Here is a 20,088-nt window from a genome sequence, read left to right on the forward strand (position 1 = left end):
TGGTAGTGAGGACATTAGCACTATATATAATTTGAAACCATCGTTGTTACTTAGATGTTCTCACGCGGTCAGGTTCAACCCGAATTTGGGTTGGGTCGGGTTAAGCTTTTTTGCAAATCGGGTTGGGTTGGGTTGGGAAAAATCAACCCGAATTGGAAATCGGGTCGGGTCGGGTTGGGCTGTCGGGCAATCCGACCCGACCTGAAACCCGAATTTGGGTTCCATCTAAAGAAGTTATCTATATGTGTTTTTCTTTTTCAACATTGAAATAGTCTCCACAGTCCACGGTGCGGGCCATACCGTACTTTAATAAAGTGAGGAGTGTGATCATCAAAATATAGTAGTGCGGATAACATTTCCCTTTGTTAATTGTTAGTCCCTGTTTGGTTTGGATTTTGAGAATCGATTGTGAGTTAAAAACTGATTATTGGTGACTCATTATTGGTTCTCAAAATCCAAAACAACCCGGCTTGATTTGAGGTGGTCAACAATTGGTACCATATCTAATCGGGTCAACTCGACCCGAATTGAAAATCAGGTTGGGTTGGGTTGAGGAAATTGCAAATAAGGTTGGGTCGGGTTGGAAATCGCGAACTACTTTTCCTTATTCACTATGAGCGGGTCAAATTACGGAAAGTTTGATATTACGAATGCAGGAAACCTATAAAAATATTGACGAATTCTGGGCACCTTAAGAGGAACAACAATTATGGAAACCTCTATAGATTGGAGGGCTAGGATCGGCCTATGGAAATTATTTTTCCGGCACAACCTATTTATGTTGTGTTCCCCTCCTTTATGCTTTTTTAATAAAAAAATCTATAGGGCAATCTTAACTATCCGATTTAAGAGGAACAACATGTTATGGAAATCTCTATAGATTGGAGGGATAGGACCAGCCTATGGAAATGATTTTTGGGGCACAACCTATTTATGTTGTGTTCCATCACATGGACGGTTTGGATCAACCTATGATGTGGTCTGTACAGTTCTTTGTCGGCCCGTGCATCGCACGGGGTTTTTTACTAGTATATATATATATATATATATATATATATATATATATATGAGGAAAATGATTGTGCGCTCGACCGCACCAAGCTTAGGTGCGGTCGAGGGCCCAAAACACATGGGTCCCACATTGTTAGGATGGTCCAAAGCATTCATTTGCATGGCCCCATCATAGATAGGGTGTGTACAAAAAATCAGCTCCATAGGATCATCCTAACCCATCCAAAAATGGAGGGCAAAATGGACAGACACCGTTTGCCACAAATCTGCCCATTTTTGCCCTCAACTTTTGGAGGGGTTAGGATGATCCAATGGAGCTGATTTTTTGTACACACCCTATATATGACGGGGCCTTGCAAATGAATGGTTTTGATCACCACAAAAAGTGTGGGACCCATGTGTTTAAGCCCTCGACCGCACCAAAGCCTAGGTGCGGTCAACCGCACACTCCTTTTCCTCTATATATATATATATATATATATATATATATATAAGAAGGCCCAACAATATACGGAAGAAAATCCAGGAAGACTTCATGATCAGAAAGCAATATTCTTTACTTAAGAAAACCCAATTTTGATTGATTAAATTTAGGGGTAGAAAGCATGGAAGCTGGATATTATTTTAATGCGGAATCAGAAAACTAGAACCTCTTTCCATCACCCCCATTCGGCACAAATCAGGCATCCATGAGAATCCTGTGATTCATATCATTTGGTTTAATTTAGGGGAGTGATAAATCGACTCCCAAATTGATAAATCGACTCCCCATGTGTCTTTCTCTCTCCTCTAGGCTAGAGAGAGAAAGAGGAGAGAGATAGACACATAGGGAGTCGATTTATCACTGCCCTTAATTTAAGGCAATATACATTTTGAAACATTTCAATATGTGTGTGTTTAGAGAGAGAGAGAGAGAGAATGGAGAGAGAGGAATGCTAAACTAATCAAGGGTACCCTTGGAAAAATCAGCTGTAAGGGCGGCCCCATAGGATCGCGTCACCAATGACACCAAAAGAAAAGAAAAGAAATAATTAATGCCCTTTGGTGACCAGGCGGATTTATTTTACTCTTGGTGAAATATTTGTTTGGATAAAAAAATAACACACAAAAAAAAAACCTGTGCCCTAAACTTAAATTTCATTTACCGACCGTCTTTTATTTGGTGCTGATAAAGATCCTTTTTTTTAAAAATAAATTTAAAACTATTTTTTTTTTTTTAAAAAAGGTCTTTACCGGCGGTCATGACCATCTGTAATCTGACATGTATATTTGTCACCGCCGTTAAAGATTATAACAGCAGATTTTAGAACTTTTACCGGCGGTCATCACCGCGGGTAAAACTCAGTTTTCTTATAGTGACAATTGTAATTGAATAAATTGGATATTTGAAAATATAAGTAAGTATTTCAGCATAACATTTAAATGAATGTCACATATTAAACTAATTAATTCATAAATTAATTTGAGTGCATAGACCCAAATGTGATTTTATACGTGCGAGATTAAGTGGGTAATGTGATAATAATATGGGAAATGATATATTTTCCCTTTTTTTTACTTGGCACAGCCCCAAGTGTAAACGAGCGGTCATAAATACACTAGAGGGGGCTGAATGTATCACTTGTCTAATAATAATTGTTGAATAATTAATTGATTGATTAGAAATGAATATTAGTTTGTAATAAGGTATTATGTAAATAATGTGACATTAAATGAAATAAGGTATAAAAGATCACAATTAAATGTAATGAATATTTCTAACGGTAGTAAAATTTAAGAACAAAAATGCATAACAAGAAGAGAACAAAGATGTTTTTTTCTTGAAACTAAGAACAGACGAGTGGACATTCTCTTTTTCTTGTATCACTACTTTATTTCATATCTTAATTCCATCATCTCCAAAATAACTACAATTAGCCCTTTAAATAGAAATGTTGCTTCATATGTTCAATAGCAACCAAAACCCAACATGTTTTTCACTTTTTACAATCCTAACTTCACATGACTATAACTGATAAGCTTCTCTCCCTAATAAATAGCATCTGGACTAAATCAATAACATAAGATAAGAATAAACAAGAAAGAGACTCCTTGAACTATTCCAACTTCTAGAATACCCACAAGCTAATTCATAGTTTGGTATATGTTTCCTAACATCCCCCTTTATTCAAACTGTGAGGCTAGATCAGCTTCCATCATGTAACCAGATCTCTTGAACTTTTCTTCGACAATGTTTCTATGAAGTATCCACCATTTGGTCTTTAGTGTTACAACAAATTTGAATGTGCTTGGTCCTCCCTTGATTAACTGGAATCTTGGCCTCTAGATTTGAAAGTACAATGAGGAATTGATTCTTAGATTCCCAATCACTATCTCTAAACACACTTCTAGAACTCTTCGCATCTTCCTTTTCAACTCCATTAGTAGTTGTTTCAATCTCTTCCTTCAATGTTTCACACCATTCCTTCTTTGTCACCACATCGTCAAAACAAGTAGGCTCCATGGCAAAACAAGGAGTGTGGCTAGGCCTATGGGTTGATAAGTGTGGAACCAGATCCGGGACGGGCGTGAGGGGACGGGCCCCCGCGCGAGTCTCTGGACCATCCACGTGAAAGAGAGCCCCACCAAGGAACCCTCGAAAGAGTGCCCCTCACAGCATGAGCGGCGATGTAAAGTGAGATACCTCTCGATTCGGGGACTAGCCCGGATTCGAGACGCACCTTAAGCAAAGAAAGAGTCGCCATCCAAGGAAGTGGGCCCTGGATCCCATGCTGTGCTCTGTCGCAACAGATAACCAGAGATACAAAGGGTTCGTGCCTGATGACGAATGGGGAAGGGATTAGGCGCCCCCAATTCGCCCAAGTGCTAGCACCTGGTCTCTTATGCCATTTATTATTAATTTTGAAGAGTTTTGGGAGAAAATCATGTGAAATGGGAACGAATATCTCCGAGATAACGTCTAGCTAATCATGCATGTCTCGGAGATGAATAAGAAGCACACACAAAAGAAATGAAAGATATGTCGCCTAAGAATAGTTAGATTATATGTGACATGCCTAATTGGTGTCTAAGTTCTGGTGGACAAGCACATGCATGCTACAGCTAAAGGTATATGATCTGTACATGAAAATAAGAAAACACAGCAAAATACGCAACACACGACTCAACAAGACAAATCCTAAAATTCTAATGTAGGACTTGACTCGGACCAGGATGGCCATCCATCCTAGCTGCACTACGTATCCCGGCCTCGGGAAGAATCAGAGCCAACGTAGTTCGGTGTCCTATGCTAAACTACAATGCCTAAACCTCTAGGACCGCTATCCTAGACTCGATCAACTAGACTCGACTAGTTTTTAAAGCTTTTTGTGCGATTGCTTAAATTCAAGTGGATTGTGATTTTTAGGACTCTCTATATGTCCTAACTAATGCAGGTTGTTTAGCCTTAAGCTAATGCAGGTGGGCCCTACATCCTATGTGTATCTAGGCTGTGCAACATAAAGAAAACCATGGGCTGACTATATGCTTCCTAGTCTAGCCATCGGTTCGACTAAGTGTCTGACCGATCGACTCGAGGCCTCCTAACTCTAGGGACACTCACACGACAGGACACACCACATCAATACAAATCAAGACCGACTCCTAACTCTAAAACACCCTAAATATCTAGGATAGACTCCTAACTCTAGGGGAAGATCTTTTTGAAAAGGTTTTGAAGTTTTTTGTATTTTTTGGAGGTTTTGAAGTTATGAAAAATGGTGAAAGTTGTGAGAAATATTTATAAAAAATGGTGACTGAAAATGGTGAAAGGGTGTAAAAATGGTGTCTAAAAATGGTGACTGAACTCAGGGTGCCAGCAGCACGCCTGAGCTGCCTACGTACCCCTCAGCTAGGGATCAAGCCATCCGTAGTTCGGACGGAAAGGTGAGAAATAAAGAGTGATAAAAAAAAAGGTTGGTGACTGCACTCAGGATGCCAGCAGCACGCCTGAGCTGCCTACGTACCCCTCAGCTAGGGATCAAGCCATCCGTAGTTCGGACAGATTTTCCTAACTACACTCTAATGACTCGAGATTTTTGAGATTTTTGATTTTTCAGATGTTTTTGATTTTTTTCGACACAAGAGGACAAAATCCTATCATCACAAGTGGAGGACAGACTCCTGATATCCCGCAAAGGTTGGACAGCATCCTATGCTTTGCGGGGGGGATGAACAGAATAACAACTCTGCAAGGGTTGGACAGCATCCTATACCTTGCAGGAGTGAATAAAATCACGTGATTGGATGAGGGGATGGACAGAATCCTAACCCCTATGATGATAGGACAGACCCCTGAAAGACTGAAGGACTGACTCCTATGGCTGAAGACTGACTCTGAAAGATGGAAGGACGGAATCCTAAACTCTCTATGACAGACTCTAAAAAAAAAAGAAGAAGAAAACCACACAAACGGGCCCCACATCAGCGGGCCCCACATAAACGGGCCCCACACACAGCGGGCCCCACACGTCAGCAGGTCCCACACCAGCGGGTCCCACACCAGCGGGTCCCACACACAGCGGGCCCCACACACAGCGGGCCCCACACATCAGCGGGCCCCACACAGCAGCGGGCCCCACACGTCAGCGGGCCCCACACGTCAGCGGGCCCCACACGTCAGCGGGACCCACACATCAGCGGGCCCCACACGTCAGCGGGCCCCACACCAGCGGGCCCCACACATCAGCGGGCCCCACACACAACGGGCCCCACACACAGCGGGCCCCACACACCAGCGGGCCCCACACACAGCAGGCCCCACACATCAGCGGGCCCCACACATCAGCGGGCCCCACACACCAGCGGGCCCCACACAGCAGCGGGCCCCACACAGCAGCGGGCCCCACATCAGCGGGCCCCACACATCAGCGGGCCCCACACATCAGCGGGGTGTCTACAATCACAAGCAACTCAAGCCTCCAAATAAAACTCAAGAACAAAAACAAACATTCAAGAGAAACTACTTACAAGGACTGCTAATCGAGTTTAAAAAAAATGATCAAAGCTCGGAAAGATTTGAAATCAGCAGCTTGATCCTCTCTCCTTTCAGATTTGCAGACCTCGGATCTTGGCCGGAGATGGAATCATTGCAGGAGGTAGTAAAAATCGACGGAATCCGATGATACTGACCGAAGAAGGGAGAAATTTGCCGGAGATCCGCCGGATCAATATAAAACCACCGGATCTGAGACGCTTGTGGCGTAGATGGAGATGAAGAAGGTGACTGGTAATGAGAGATGTGCGATCGGATTCCGGCAAGGAATTCGCCGGAGAAGATGACTGGCCGGATCTCTCTCTCTGCCGATTTTCTTCTTCTTCTTTTTTCTTTTTTTTTTTTTTTGGTTTTTCTCCTCTGCTCCCTTTTTTTCCACTGTCGATTTCCTTTTTTTTTTTTTTTTTTTCCTTCGTTCTCCCCTCATGCGAGAGACCAGGGGGAGACTCATCATGAGTCCGAGACTCATCATGAGTCTTCATGAGGGGAGAAAAATGAGGGTTTTTTTGTCCCCCTCATGTCCCCCCATTTCCTCCCCATTTTCTCATTTTTTCGTAAAAAAAAATAAAAACAATCATCACAAATGGCATCGGATGCCATAAAAAAAATAATAAAAAAAAAACATACTCATTACCGGCCATTTTAAAAACAAAGGAAATGATGACTGTCCTTATTCTCTCTTTGAATACAAGCGCATCCCACATTAGCGGGTCCCACACAAGCGGGTCCCACACAAGCGGGTCCCACACCAGCGGGCCCCACACAAGCGAGTCCCACACAAACGGGTCCCACATCAGCGGGCCCCACATCAGCGGGCCCCACACAAGCGGGTCCCACACAAATGGGCCCCACACAAACGGGCCCCACATCAGCAGGTCCCACACAAAAGCGGGTCCCACACAAGCGGGCCCCACATTCCCTTTTGCTCGGATTAATTTCATTCATTTTCCGCCTGACCTCGGGATTTTATTCGAATATGCAGGTTTAGGGCCTTGTCAAAATGGGGTGTCTACAATAAGGGTAACAACAAATTGAAGGTGGTGAACTCTGCACACACTTCTAAAACTCTTCGCAACTTCTTTTTCAATTCCACTAGTAGTTGCTTCAATCTCTTCCTTCATTGTTTCTCACCATTGCTTCTTTGTCACCGCATCGTCAAAACAAGTAGGTCCCATAGGAAAACAAGCAAATATACATAAATCATATATATCTGCAAGACTTCTCATTCTTGTAGAAGTCGAGTCACAAGATAAACTTGAAGACTCGCTAAGATTTGGTGAACAAATCTCAAGGACAGGTGCCACACATGGTGTGTTTTCATTTAAAACACATAAGGGAACTTTTCATTATTTTTCCAATTCCAAGTATCTTTTTCATTAAAAATAACATCACGGCTTATTATCATTTTTTTCAAAATAGGATCATAGAGTTGATACCCTTTTGTCTCCACATTATAGCAAATAAAAATATACTTTACTTTTATCATCTAACTTTTATCTTTTTTCAGATGGAACAAAAGCATAGTCTATAAACCAAAATTTTTTAAATGACTCTCACATTGGGTTTTCTTCCACTACAAGCCTCATATGGAGTTGTACTCTGTACGAGAGCGATTGCATAGATTTACCGATGTCGCAATTGTTTCGGCTCAATAATCATTTGCCAACCCCTTGTCCTTTAACATGCTCCTTGCTGCCTAAACAATAGCACTATTCTTCCTCACGACTCCATTTTGCGGTGGTGTATAGCTTGCTATCAACTATCTTTTGATTCTATTTCCTTTATAAAAATCTTGATATTCTTCAGAAATCACCACCACGATTAGTACGCAGAGTAACAATAACATGACCGCTTTGGTTTTCAACAAGAACCTTGAAATATTTGAAAATAGAGAAAGCCTCATCTTTTTGTTTCATGAAATTTACAAATGTTGATACCGTTCGATCGACGAAACACAATCCTTTGGGTTGTGGAGGAAGAACAAGAAGTAGAATTCTTGCCAAAATACTTAGAAACTTTTCTTTTTCAATGATAATTGTCATTACAGATGTTTGCTATCCTTTTTCTAGAGGAATACAAGACAAAAAACTTCCAAGCATCTCCACTACTAGCTTAGGGACTCAAATACATCATTAATATCTTAGGAACTCACATGACTTGGAATAGCCTAGGAACTATCAGACGCAGTACACTAAAACATCTATAACCCACAAAACACTTAGCTAAATTAAGAGTGTAAATATTCATTTTAAACATCTCAAAAAGTTCTACAACTTCCCAGTACATCATTTTTCCACATCCTTCTAGCTAATAGTCCAAAAATGGGATTGAAAATCAGACAATAGTATTGTAGCGGGAATGCACTTGCATCACATGTAATCCGTGTATAATCATCAGCAAATGTGATGAAATACTTATTTTTACTTAAGGATAAAGTTTACATAGGGCCACAAATATTGACATGCACAAGCATCAAAGGCCTATATGCCTGCCAAGATTTATCACTTGGAAATTACTTCCGATGATATTTTTTTTAAAACACATGCTTCACACACTTTTCCATCATATTGAAAAGGAGGAAAATCAATTCCCATATTCAATTTGTGCATTCAAGATAAACCATCAAAATTTAGATGTTCATACCTTCTGTGCCACAACATTGAGTCTTCATCACATGCACTTAAAGAATTGATTACTAGTTTTGAAAACACTAGCGGAAACATCTTGTTTCCTGACATATTAATAGAGTAAACTAGTTTCATACCCGTCTAATCATAGAGTTTGCATTCTTCATCATCAAAGATTGTATGATACCCCTTTTTTATCAATTGGCCCAAACATAATAAATTTTGAGCCAGCCTAGGAACATACATAACATCTTAAATTTGTTTATTTCCAACCATTGTAGAAACTATAATGGATTCAATTCCATGAGCTTTAACATTATTGTTGTCACACATTCTTACTTGTGGCTTGACAATATCATCAATTTCCAAAAATAGTTCTTGTTCTCGGTCATATGGTTACTATATCCACTATCTAAGTACCAAAATTCCATCGTCGATTTCAACATTAGTAGTAAAGCACGATAGGAAAAAATTTATCCTTTGTTTCACATTTGTTAACATTATTTTCTCCTTTTTCAGTACTATTTTCTTCATGAAAGTTTGCTTGTTCCCTAGCCTTCTGGTAATAATTCTTTTCAATGTGGCCATATCTTTTGTAATGATAACACTGTAGTGTGCTTCTATTTTGATTTTTATTATCAGTATACCAACAATCCTCATCAATATGATTTGTTCTTTTACAACAAGAGCATGATCATGAAGTAGAGTCTTTGTTACCTCCATTTTGTTTTCTTTAATATCATTGAATTGGCTTCTTCCTCTGCCTTTTTCTTTGTTACCTCCATTTTGTTCTTTTCTTGAAATCCACCTTTGCTTAAAACGCTTGCTCTAGTTAATTTTCTGCAATCATATTCAATCTCTGCTCATGTGCTTGTAGAGAACTCATTAATTCATTTATAGAATATTTGGATAAATCCATAGACTCTTCCATGATAGCAGCTACATCATCATATTTAGAATGAAGACTCCTTAACACTTTTTCAACAATTTTTTGATCCTCGAAATTTTTGTCATATGCTCTTATTTGATTCACAATAGAACTACCTCTTGAGAATTTTATTTTTTTTGAATGGTCTCAGAGTTTTTCATAAATAAATTCTTAAAACTACGAGAGAGTTTGTAACTTTACCGAGATACCTTTGAAGTGTTGGTATTTTAATACAAAAATAGCCCTGGTTAGTATTTTACAAAGTTCTTTTGTTTATAAAAAGAAGCCACTTTGGTTTTGGACAATGGTTTGCTCACTTCCTTCACAAAAGCGAATAGTCCCAATTTGGAAAGTGGAGAAAAGCTTCATGTGGTTATATAGCTTTTCACTTCCTTAGCTTTGTGAATGAGAAGAGGAGAAAGGGGACCTACGCGCATGAGCCACCAAGTGGACCCAGTGGGCTTTTGGCTATAGCAGGTGCGCTGCCCGGCCGCGCGTGTGAATCAAGGTTTTTCCTTCCCCTATATTTTAATTTTTTATCTCTATCTGTGTTTAACTTCCCTTTACCTTTGCCGTTATTGATAAGGTAAGTCGGCGTACCTGAAGTAAGCTGGCTTACTGGATCGTCAATTAACTGAGTAAATAACGGCGCAGTTCTCTGGTAAGCCGGCAGACCGCTGGCGTACCAAATCATTGTGACTGTTGAGCAAGTGTCTCTTCGCATCTGTAACATTTTTTAACGGCTCTTTTCTTAAAGGTCGTCTTTACTCCTTTAAAGGGTGCGTTGAACGGACATATTTTGGTATATAAAAGAGGAAGTTCTCTGTGTTTTCTAAATAAAACTTCACAACAAAAAACTATTGTTTTTCTTCTTGCTTTCTCTATTTTACTGTAAACAGAGATTTTTTTCTTCTTCTTTTATTTTACGTATTTTGTTGGGCAATCAGAGTGTTCGGGGGTTCGAATCTCTTAGATCATGCAGTTTTTGGAGATCGACGGTGCGTCGAGCTGTTGTATCATGGGGGTGATTGCAGCCAGTAATCTGCTGCATCGAAATTAATTTCTGCAGATGCGCAAATTCACCTTAAAGCTAGCGACATAGTCCGTGCCTCATCTCGCCGCACCAGAAAAGGTTTCACTAACATTGTTTGTTTGTTGTTTATGTTTCTCAACAGAAGTCTGGTAAGCCGTATTATTCCCTAAATCCTCAACATGAAGTATCTTGATACTCTTCTTGAAGCAACTCCCACACTTATTTTGATATTGTTGTAGTCATAATCCTTAGAAATATCAGTTCATCCATAGCTTTTTGGATGATATAAAGTGCTTTTGCATCCTTCTTTTGCTTCTCGCTTAATTCATTCTTTTGTGCCGAGTTAATCTTTGTTGTTCTGCAAAATCATCGTACCAATTCACTACCAATTTCCATGAATCAAAAGATATAAACAAGTTATTAATTTTAATATACCAAGATTGATAATTATCACCTTGAAACAAAGGAACACTTTGCTGAGAATTCATTGTAGAATTATTATTACCTGCATGATGCAAATTTACTGAAGCCTTGCTTGTTGCCTTCTCTTGAAAATGTCTTAAGGTTCCCCACTTTGTTGAAAATGTCCCAAGGCATTCTGCTCTGATAGTACTTTGTAGAATTTAAGAACAAAACTACATAACAAGAAGAATAAAGATGCTTTTTTACTTTTTACAATCCTAACTTCAAGTGACTAACTGATAAGCTTCTCTCCCTATAAAATAGCATCTCCACTAAATCAAATAAAATAAGATAAGAATAAACAAGAAAAAGACTCACACATGATCCTATAAGAGATAAAATTAACTTGGGTGGGGCCCACAAGCTAATTCATAGTTTAAATTATGTTTCCTAACAACAATTATAAATAGATCTGACTTGATGTACAGAATAGTACACACAAAAGACATTTTTACACTTATACTCTTATATTTTTGTTGTTTTCAACAATATTTCACTTGGGCACCATATTTTTCCTTAACGTTTAACATTGAAAAAAGTTTTTGTTCTAGGATAGCACACATCTGAATGATTTATATAGTTCATTCAGTTCCTAGAGATTGCACTCAGAGTCTTAATTGTCTAAGGGAGAACCCTATTTAATGTGAATATTCCTTATGTTTGTTTTTAAAATAATCTTTACATGCCACCGATCAAACAGCTAAGATCATTTGGTCTGCACGGTAGGACCCACCGTAAGGACAATAATTTGATCATTTGATCTCCTACACATATATCACATCTATGCTTTTTTTAACGCGTGACACTTGTACATCAATTTTCAATTGCAAAAGGGAGTGATAAATGCACTACCATATATTAATAACGGCACCAATCACTTTGTTTTACACTCTTTCGAATGGCTGTTCAGAGCTTTTTGGGAAATGTAATTAGGGGTGCAACTCGGGTCGTGTTGGGTCGGGTTGAGGCCAACCCGAACCCGACCTGAGCAAGCATTTACTCAACCTGAACCCGACCCGAGTTCCAACCCGAACCAACCGGAGATTTTAAGTTTAAAAAAATAAAAAAATATTAAAAATGTCGGGTTGAACTTGGGTTGGGTTGCCCAAGCCCTCAACCCAAACCCGACCCAAACTCAACCCGGGTTGAGAAAACTCACCCCGAACCCGACTTGAACTCAACCCAACCCAACCCAACTTTTTTCCGGGTTGAACCCGTCGGGTTCATGTTGAGCCCGCACAAGTTGCACCCCTAAATGTAATAGCCTTTGACAGCTGCTTAGAACAAGTTTTAATCAAAGAGTAGTGCTATTATCCAAATATAGTAGTGTGGTCACCCCTTACTAATGTATTAAAAAATTTCAACGCAGATACGGTTTCGATATTTTGACGATTAATTGCAGATAATTTGATTTCATTAGAAGTGAAAAGTTACAGAGAGATTTCTTGAAGTTATTACTCAATTAGAAGGTGATACGGTCTACCTTTATATTTTTAATTACTTCTTTCTCATGAGTAGCTTATTGAAATCTTTAAAAAATGCTTATATTATCTTTCAGAAAATAATAGAAAATGCTTGTGTACATTAGGATATAGCCATCTCTTTCATGTGGGAGTTCTTACTTTGAGAAAGAACTCATACTACAGATCTCCTTACAATCACCCAAAGGAGAAAAACACAAAACCTAACTATATTTCACTAAACCCTCATAGCTTAAAGGGGTCGTGGATATGTGTCTTTCAAAGTTTTAGAGATGTTGTAAAGGCTGGTTTTGCTGTGAATTTTATGAGAAGAGAGATGGGTAGCAGTTATTTTGGTGAACCAAGGTTGGGAGATGGGAGATCTGGGTCATCTAGAAAGGGAAAGAAGAACAATTTGGACAAGCCAAAGCAGCCCCAAAGAGGTCTTGGTGTAGCTCAACTAGAGAAGATCAGATTAAGAAACCAAATGGGATATTGCTATCTCCCATCTCTTCACAATCCTTTACAAACTAATCTAAAACAGGTCTTTTGGTTTTGATTTTTTTTTTCTCCTTTTCTTCTTCTTATACATGTTTGGGTTCTTAACGAAATATTATTGTATTTTATTGTGTTTGTTTCTGTTGTTTCCATACATGAAGGAGGAAGATATGACTGTGGAGATGTCATTTTCATCATCAGCTTCGTCTTCTTCGTATTCTTCATCATCTTCATTTGGTCTCAATATCATGGTATTTTAGACTCAATTTCATTTTTTTCTTCTTTTTTTGTCAAGATGTGGGTATTGATTTCCACAGAGAATCTGAAAAGAAAAATGCAATTAACAATAGGGTTTTCTGCATGAAGCTTTATGTGCAACAAATCCCTAGATAGATCAACTTCTAGTCATTCCAGCCATGATGTTTCATTGACTAGGAGAAAAGCTCCAATCTCTTGTGTTGAAATTTGCACCAATTTGACATGGAATCTTTAAGTCCCACAAAAGAATCATTATCAATCAAGTGGTTTCAGCCCCTATTACAAACTTGATTTCTTCTTAGCAGTGAAAGAAATGGAATTTTGGATGAGTTTTATATTCCTCTCTTTCGTTCATATGACTTTTATCTATCTTCCCTTCATGGTTTTAGATGGGGTTGGGAGACATTGAAAGCACAGAGGTCAGATATGGCGACTCCCAATCTCTTACAGTCGGGTGCATTTCTTTCTTCAAAATCTACTTGGGTTTTTTCTTGGGATGAAAGTTTTGGACATTTTTAAATTTCAAACTTTTAGAGGTGAAACATCTAATCTTTTGCAAATTTTGTTAGAACCAGGTGGAATCACAACAATAGAATCTTACAGCCCCAATACACCACACAATCAAGTGTGACACAACATATTCAAAGACTACCCATGGAGGTATTTTCTCTTCTTGCTTTCTATTGACGTTTTCTTGACAATCAGTGTTCTACATAATATAATCTAACTCTTCTATGACCAATCCGGTATGTAGGACTCAGTTCAGAAGAAGAGAAGGCATGACGGGAGCGATTCAATGGGTTCAAGCAGTCAGAATTCTGATTCAAGTGATGCACAAGAACTAGACTTAGATCTGAAGCTATCGCTTTAAGGTTCAATATGGCTTGCTTCAAATGAATGAATTCCAATTCTAATCTACAGCTCAGAGCTACCCATGAACAGATGGTTTTTCATTCAGATTGAGTTGACTGAATTGTGTTAAATTCATGTACCTAGAAAGGTTTTGTATAATGGGATATATAAAACCACCAAAAAATGGAGATGTATTTGAAGTTCTTCGCTGGAAATTATACTGAATCTTTGTTGGAATGAAACCAACTAGATGGAGGGAGAAGAGGAGATTCAAGAGAAGAAAATTGTTCTCTTGATGCCAAATACGCAAAGAATGAAATACAAGTTGTTACACTAGTCTAGAGACTTCAAGTTTCACTAAAATGGCTTGTAAAAGATGAAAATACAAGGCCCAAAATATATGCTACAATTCAAAACCGAGATTAACATTTTTTTAACTGTATTGTAACCGTTTTTCTCATTGTAAACGATCTTAAACAAGATCTTGGGCAATCAACGTGGAAGGGAGGGTGCCCGAATCCTTATAAGCCCATCTACATCTAAATCACTTTACCGATGTGGGATTAATTGCTTTCACGTGGAACCCCCCAACAATCCCCCCCTCCACGTGGAAGCACCGTGGACAATCTTGCCCCTCCACGTGGGGGCAACGTGGGAACTACGAGATCTTCCCTGAGGGATTTTTCCATCCTCGGATGCATACCGGGGTTACCGATATTCTTCCCCGAGGGATTCTTTTTGGTCCTCGGAGGCACACCGGGGTTACCACGTCCTAGCTCTGATACCATTTGTTGGGACCTGGGGTAGAACTCACCCTCAGAAGCTAGCCGTTGAAGGGAGGGTGCCCGAATCCTTATAAGCCCATCCACATCTAAATCACTTTACCGATGTGGGATTAATTGCTTTCGCGTGGAATCCACCAACACACTTTTCAGAAGATTTTGTCTTCATTCATGAGGTGGCTGCACTCAAGGTTTAAAATTTTGGTTTTGGTACTGGTTTCGGACCTTGAAATTTCGAAATTTCGACCGAAATTTCAAATTTTCGGTCGAAATTTGGTACAAAAAAAAACAATATTTTATTCATTATTAAATTTCGGTGAAATATTAAATTAATATTTTAAAAAAATAGATTTTTTGTGTCAAATGACTCAAATTTCGGAAAAACCGAAATTTCGGCCGAAATAAATGACCATTTCGCTTTTGTGTAGTTTCGGTGTCGGTCTCCACCGAAATCCAAAATTCAGATTTCGGTCAAAATTTAAAACCATGGCCGCACTGACATGCAACAGCCCATCCGCGAAATGCCTTATGCAATGGACGCTAGCAAATCTCAAGTTTAATTGCTTATGTTGGGTAGAGAGTGAGAGTGGGAGTTTAGATTAGTTTAATTAATGTATGACCTTTGTATAGAATTATTGCCATAGATGGTTCTGGTTATCTTTTGTTCAGCCTTGTATCCTTGTAGAGGTTTCTTTGCAGGTATATGGCGCCGTCATATCTTCGGCTGTTTACACAATTTGGGGCGTGACAGGAAATCCGCCAAAGGTTAAACTTAAACCCAAAAGTGAGCCTGTGTGGCTGCTCTCACATGCAATAGCCCATCCGTGAAATGCCTTTGGCGATGGACGCTAGCAAATCCCATTAAACTTAGTCTATTATAATTGTTCACATAATATTCATTGTCGGATAACTCAAATGAAACTAATAAAAAGATTGAAAGATTTATGCTTCCTCTCCCTCGCTCGTACCATGGGGATCAAAATCTGAAAATTGTAAATTCACAGTCAGCTAAAGCTCAGTACATAATAACATGTTACTTCAGTCAGGCTATGCATGCAAAGGGACAGGGTTAAACAATAGAGTCACACCAAGGTATCAAGAGTCCACCCGAGAAGAATGCCATAAGTCAAGAAAGGTGGATCATATATATTGGCTAAGCAAAGAATAGCATATATGTTCAAAGGATTTGAGAGTAAAGGCAACAATTCAAAAGATGCATATAGCATATTCATTTGAAGAACACAGTCAAACGACGAAACAACCACTTCAAGGTGATCGGCCTAGTCCAAAAGGCATGTTATTGCTATCACCGGCTGCCCATGGTGTTTGGAACTCGCTCCTACACATATCATATACCTGTCGATAGGGCCAACGTTCCTTCCCACTGACGGGATCCACATAGCCAATGAACTAAGCCCACTGGAAAGGGCCCACATAACTAATACACTATCCCCAATTGGTAGGTTCCAGATAACCTAAGCCTCCACAAGAAGTGTCCACAACAAAGCAATATCGAAGGATTCATAGCAGTGTGAGAGGGTCATGGTCAATCAAGGTTATTCACATATTCATACGACTTATCATTCATAAGGTATTCATTGTCACAAGGATCCAAGAGGAACTTTATAGGCTCACAGTAATAAAGGAAAAATGCATGCAAGACTCGAATAAGCTATAAATGGTGGCTCAAAGGATTTATACGTAAATATTTATGGCGGAACAAATCATGGTTTTCAGGATTTCCAAAGGTTCGCAAAAGATCAAATACTAAAGTAATATGGTATTACGTATCTCAAAGGAAACCCTTCACGTTTTCTGGATTCAAAATCAATTACATACCAATACAAATCACATACTATTAAGGGAGATCTAAAACGAAGAACCCATGCAATAAATATCCAAAATCCAGAGCAAAATGGAATTAAACAAGGGTTTGGGGTGTTGGTTAGTCGACCGAGTTCTGAATAGCTGACCGACCCTCCCTCGGTCGACTACTTCACCCATCCTGTGATTTTTTGGGTTTTTACATCTTTGAGAGGTCATAACTTGCACACCAATCCTCTGTTTCACCCATGGTCAAATTCGTTGGACTCCATACGATGAGAGAATTCCATCAAGTCCAATCCGGTCACCGAAAACTCTCCAGATGGTGATCAGTGACAAAACAAGATCTAGTTCAGAAATCACATATTTCCAATTTAAAAGATTAAAACTAGGCAATCTTGGGTTCGATGAACTCTTATGATCGGTCGAACTCCAAGGAATCCAAGATCGTTGATTTAGATTCTCCCAAACACAAGAACATGAACGAAACACACTGTTTCTATCAATAAGATCACCTTTTTAGGGTTTCAAGAGTCAAGAAACGATCTTAGGACGGAGATCTTACCTTGAATTGGGATCTCCGGCCTCCAAGCTTGCTTCTCCACCTTCTTCCTCACAGAAATCATCCTCTTGGGATGTTGCACGATTAGGGTTAGGTTAATCTCTGCAGAAAACCACTAAAAGGTGATATTTATACTTGTGTCATGAAGCCCTAATATTCTTTTGACAAGGGGAGAAAAATGCCCTTCTAAACAAAAAGGAGGGACAAATTTTTGATGTGAGTATTTGGGGTATTTCATTCTTCTCCTCTTAAAAGATTCTGTCCTTGAAATTTAACTTATCACATACCTAGGTCATTGAATAAAAAGAGATACTTTGTCCTCAACGTTCTTCCAACTCCCAAGTGGCCTCATGCTCCAAGTGATTCTGCCACTGCACTTCACATATGGTATTGTCTGCCGCCTGAGAATTTGTTCCTTACAGTCAACTATGCAAATTGCTTACTCCTCAAAGGACAAATCCTCTCTTGGCTATAAAGGGGCCAAATCGATCGCATGATTCGGACCTGGCACATACTGTCACAACATCGACACATTACATTATGAACAACAGATATGGATGGGAGTAATGCCAGTCTGATCCACCTCCCAACCTTCTTCAATATCTCGAAAGGTCCTACAAATCTTGGACTGAGTTTTCCTCTTATCCCAATCACATTACACCGGTGGTGGGTGATACTTTTATAAACACGTGATTCCCAACTTGGCATTTCAGTTCCCTTCTTCTAACATCCGCGTAGCTCTACTGCCGGCTCTGGGCCATGCGAAGTCACTCTCAAATCAACTGCACCTTATCCACGGTCTGCTTGACTCACTCAGGGCCTAGGAGCCCTTTTTCACCCACATCATCTCAGCAATTGGGCGACCTACGTTTCCTTCCATACAGAGCTTCAAATGTGGCCATCTGAATACTGGCATGATAATTGTTATTATATGCAACTCAACTAAGGGCAGGTGGTCATCCCACGAACCCTACAAATCAATCACACAAGCCCTGAACATATCTTCCAAAATTTGAATCATCCTCTCAGACTGACCGTCTATCTGAGGTTGGAAGGCGGTACTAAATTTGAGTGAAGTTCTCATAACCGAATGTAGACTATTCCAAAACTATGACACAAAACGGGTGTCTCGGTCTGATACAATGGACATAGGTACCCCATGGTCTGACCAATGTATAGCTTGGCTAACCGTTCTAGTGTCATGCCCGTCTTGATGGATAGGAAATGGGCCGATTTCATCAATCAATCAACGATCACCCACACAGAACCATAGCTTGAAGGGGTACGAGGCAGATCCGTCACAAAATCCATAGTGATTTCTTCCCATTTCCACACAGGGATGGGAAGCTGCTACAATGTTCCAGCGGTTTCTGATGCTCGTCCTTAACCAACTGGAAGGTAAGACACTGAGACACGAACTAGGCTGTATCCCTTTTCATATTGTTCCATCAAAAATTTCCTTTCAAATCTCTATACATCTTTGTGCCTCCAGGGTGTACAAAATAGCTAGCAGTGTGTGCCTCTGTCATAATCTCTTTCTTTAATTCTGACTTGTCAGGAACACAAACACGATTACCAAACCTCAAAGAACCGTCTTCGTGGTTACAAAATTCTGATTCAGCTCTCGTCTCCAAATTGCTACGAATCTTACACAATTTAGGGTCAGTTTCTTGAACAGTCTTGATCCTCTCTAGGAATGTGGGTTGAACCTGAAGTGCTACAATCTGAATTGCAACTTTGCCTACAAATTTTGATGACCGCTCTTCAGAGATCCTCCAAAATATGTTTCTAAGATGTAAGCAATGCTACAATATTAACTGATGACTTTCGACTAACAGCGTATGCTAACATGTTGGCCTTACCAGGGAGATCCTCCAAGTTATCGTCAAGTCATAGTCTTTCAAAAGTTCCATCCACCATATCTATCTTATATTCAGCTCCTTTTGGGTGAAAATATATTGCAGACTTTTATGATCCGTGACCACTTCACATGGTTCTCCATACAAGTAATGCCTCCAAATTCCAAAGCAAAGACTGTAGCTGCCAGATCCAAATCATGAGTAAGATAATTTTCTTCGTAAGGCCTCAATTGACCGGAGGCATAAGCAATAACCTTCTCACCTTGCATTAATACGCAGGCAAGCTCTCTCTTTGAAGCATCGTTGTATACAGTGAATCCCACTCCACTGGCAGGAAGAGCGAGGATAGGAGTCCTAACCAGCCGTTGCTTTAATTCTTGAAAACTCTTTCACATTATTCTGTCCAAACAAACCAGATTCCTCTTTGGGTTAAGCGGTCCAACGGTCAGGCACAACCATATAAAAACTCATGTATCACGTAGTGTAGTGTATTAAAGTATCCACGTAAAGTAGTTAGTGTATTAAAGTATCCACGTAAAAGAAAGGCTACTAATATCTGCACAACCATGTTTTGATAATGGCTAGAACTCACCTTGTTTTTATCGTTTAGCAAGCTATCAAAAGGCTATTACAATTCCCAATAACCTCTCAACAGCCAATTAAAAACTACAAAACAAGGGGAATTCGCCCCATTATCAAAACATGGTGGATTGGAAATCTGGAATCAAGATCTGATTATGACTGGCCTGATTCTGACATTTGGTTCGAAAAAAATAGAAGAATGCAATCGAGGGGGTGAAATACTGAAATTGATATCAAGCTGGAATCAGAGGGGGATAAAATGCCAGAATACCTTAACAGTCCCAAGAGCTGGTATTCTGATTCCACCCGGAATTGAAT

At 39.6% G+C, this 20,088-nt stretch overlaps 2 protein-coding genes across 3 annotated transcripts; one reads left to right on the top strand and one right to left on the bottom strand.

The window, feature by feature from the left end:
* Positions 1-12,712: 12,712 nt before the first annotated feature.
* On the top strand, positions 12,713-14,556 carry LOC143846921 (protein SPEAR1-like). Of its 2 annotated transcripts, none has more exons than XM_077355534.1 (5): positions 12,713-13,097; positions 13,213-13,302; positions 13,699-13,763; positions 13,879-13,969; positions 14,064-14,556. In XM_077355534.1, exons 1-5 carry the CDS (start codon positions 12,879-12,881, stop codon positions 14,178-14,180), a joined length of 582 nt encoding a protein of 193 aa, XP_077211649.1. In that variant the 5' UTR covers positions 12,713-12,878; the 3' UTR covers positions 14,181-14,556. The 2 variants fall into 2 exon arrangements, with proteins under 2 accessions (XP_077211649.1, XP_077211650.1); XM_077355535.1 differs by having other exon boundaries at positions 13,885-13,969; positions 14,064-14,555.
* Positions 14,557-18,777: 4,221 nt separating this feature from the next.
* On the bottom strand, positions 18,778-19,457 carry LOC143891873 (uncharacterized). Its single transcript, XM_077396376.1, has 2 exons — positions 19,334-19,457; positions 18,778-19,070 (listed from the first exon to the last, which is right to left on the bottom strand). The coding sequence occupies exons 1-2, from the start codon at positions 19,455-19,457 to the stop codon at positions 18,778-18,780; spliced, it is 417 nt and encodes a 138-aa protein (XP_077252491.1).
* Positions 19,458-20,088: the final 631 nt, after the last annotated feature.

This window comes from Tasmannia lanceolata, unplaced genomic scaffold, assembly GCF_043159265.1.
Source record: "Tasmannia lanceolata isolate RefF3 unplaced genomic scaffold, GAP_Taslan_0.1 ptg000015l, whole genome shotgun sequence".
Classification (NCBI taxonomy): domain Eukaryota; kingdom Viridiplantae; phylum Streptophyta; class Magnoliopsida; order Canellales; family Winteraceae; genus Tasmannia; species Tasmannia lanceolata.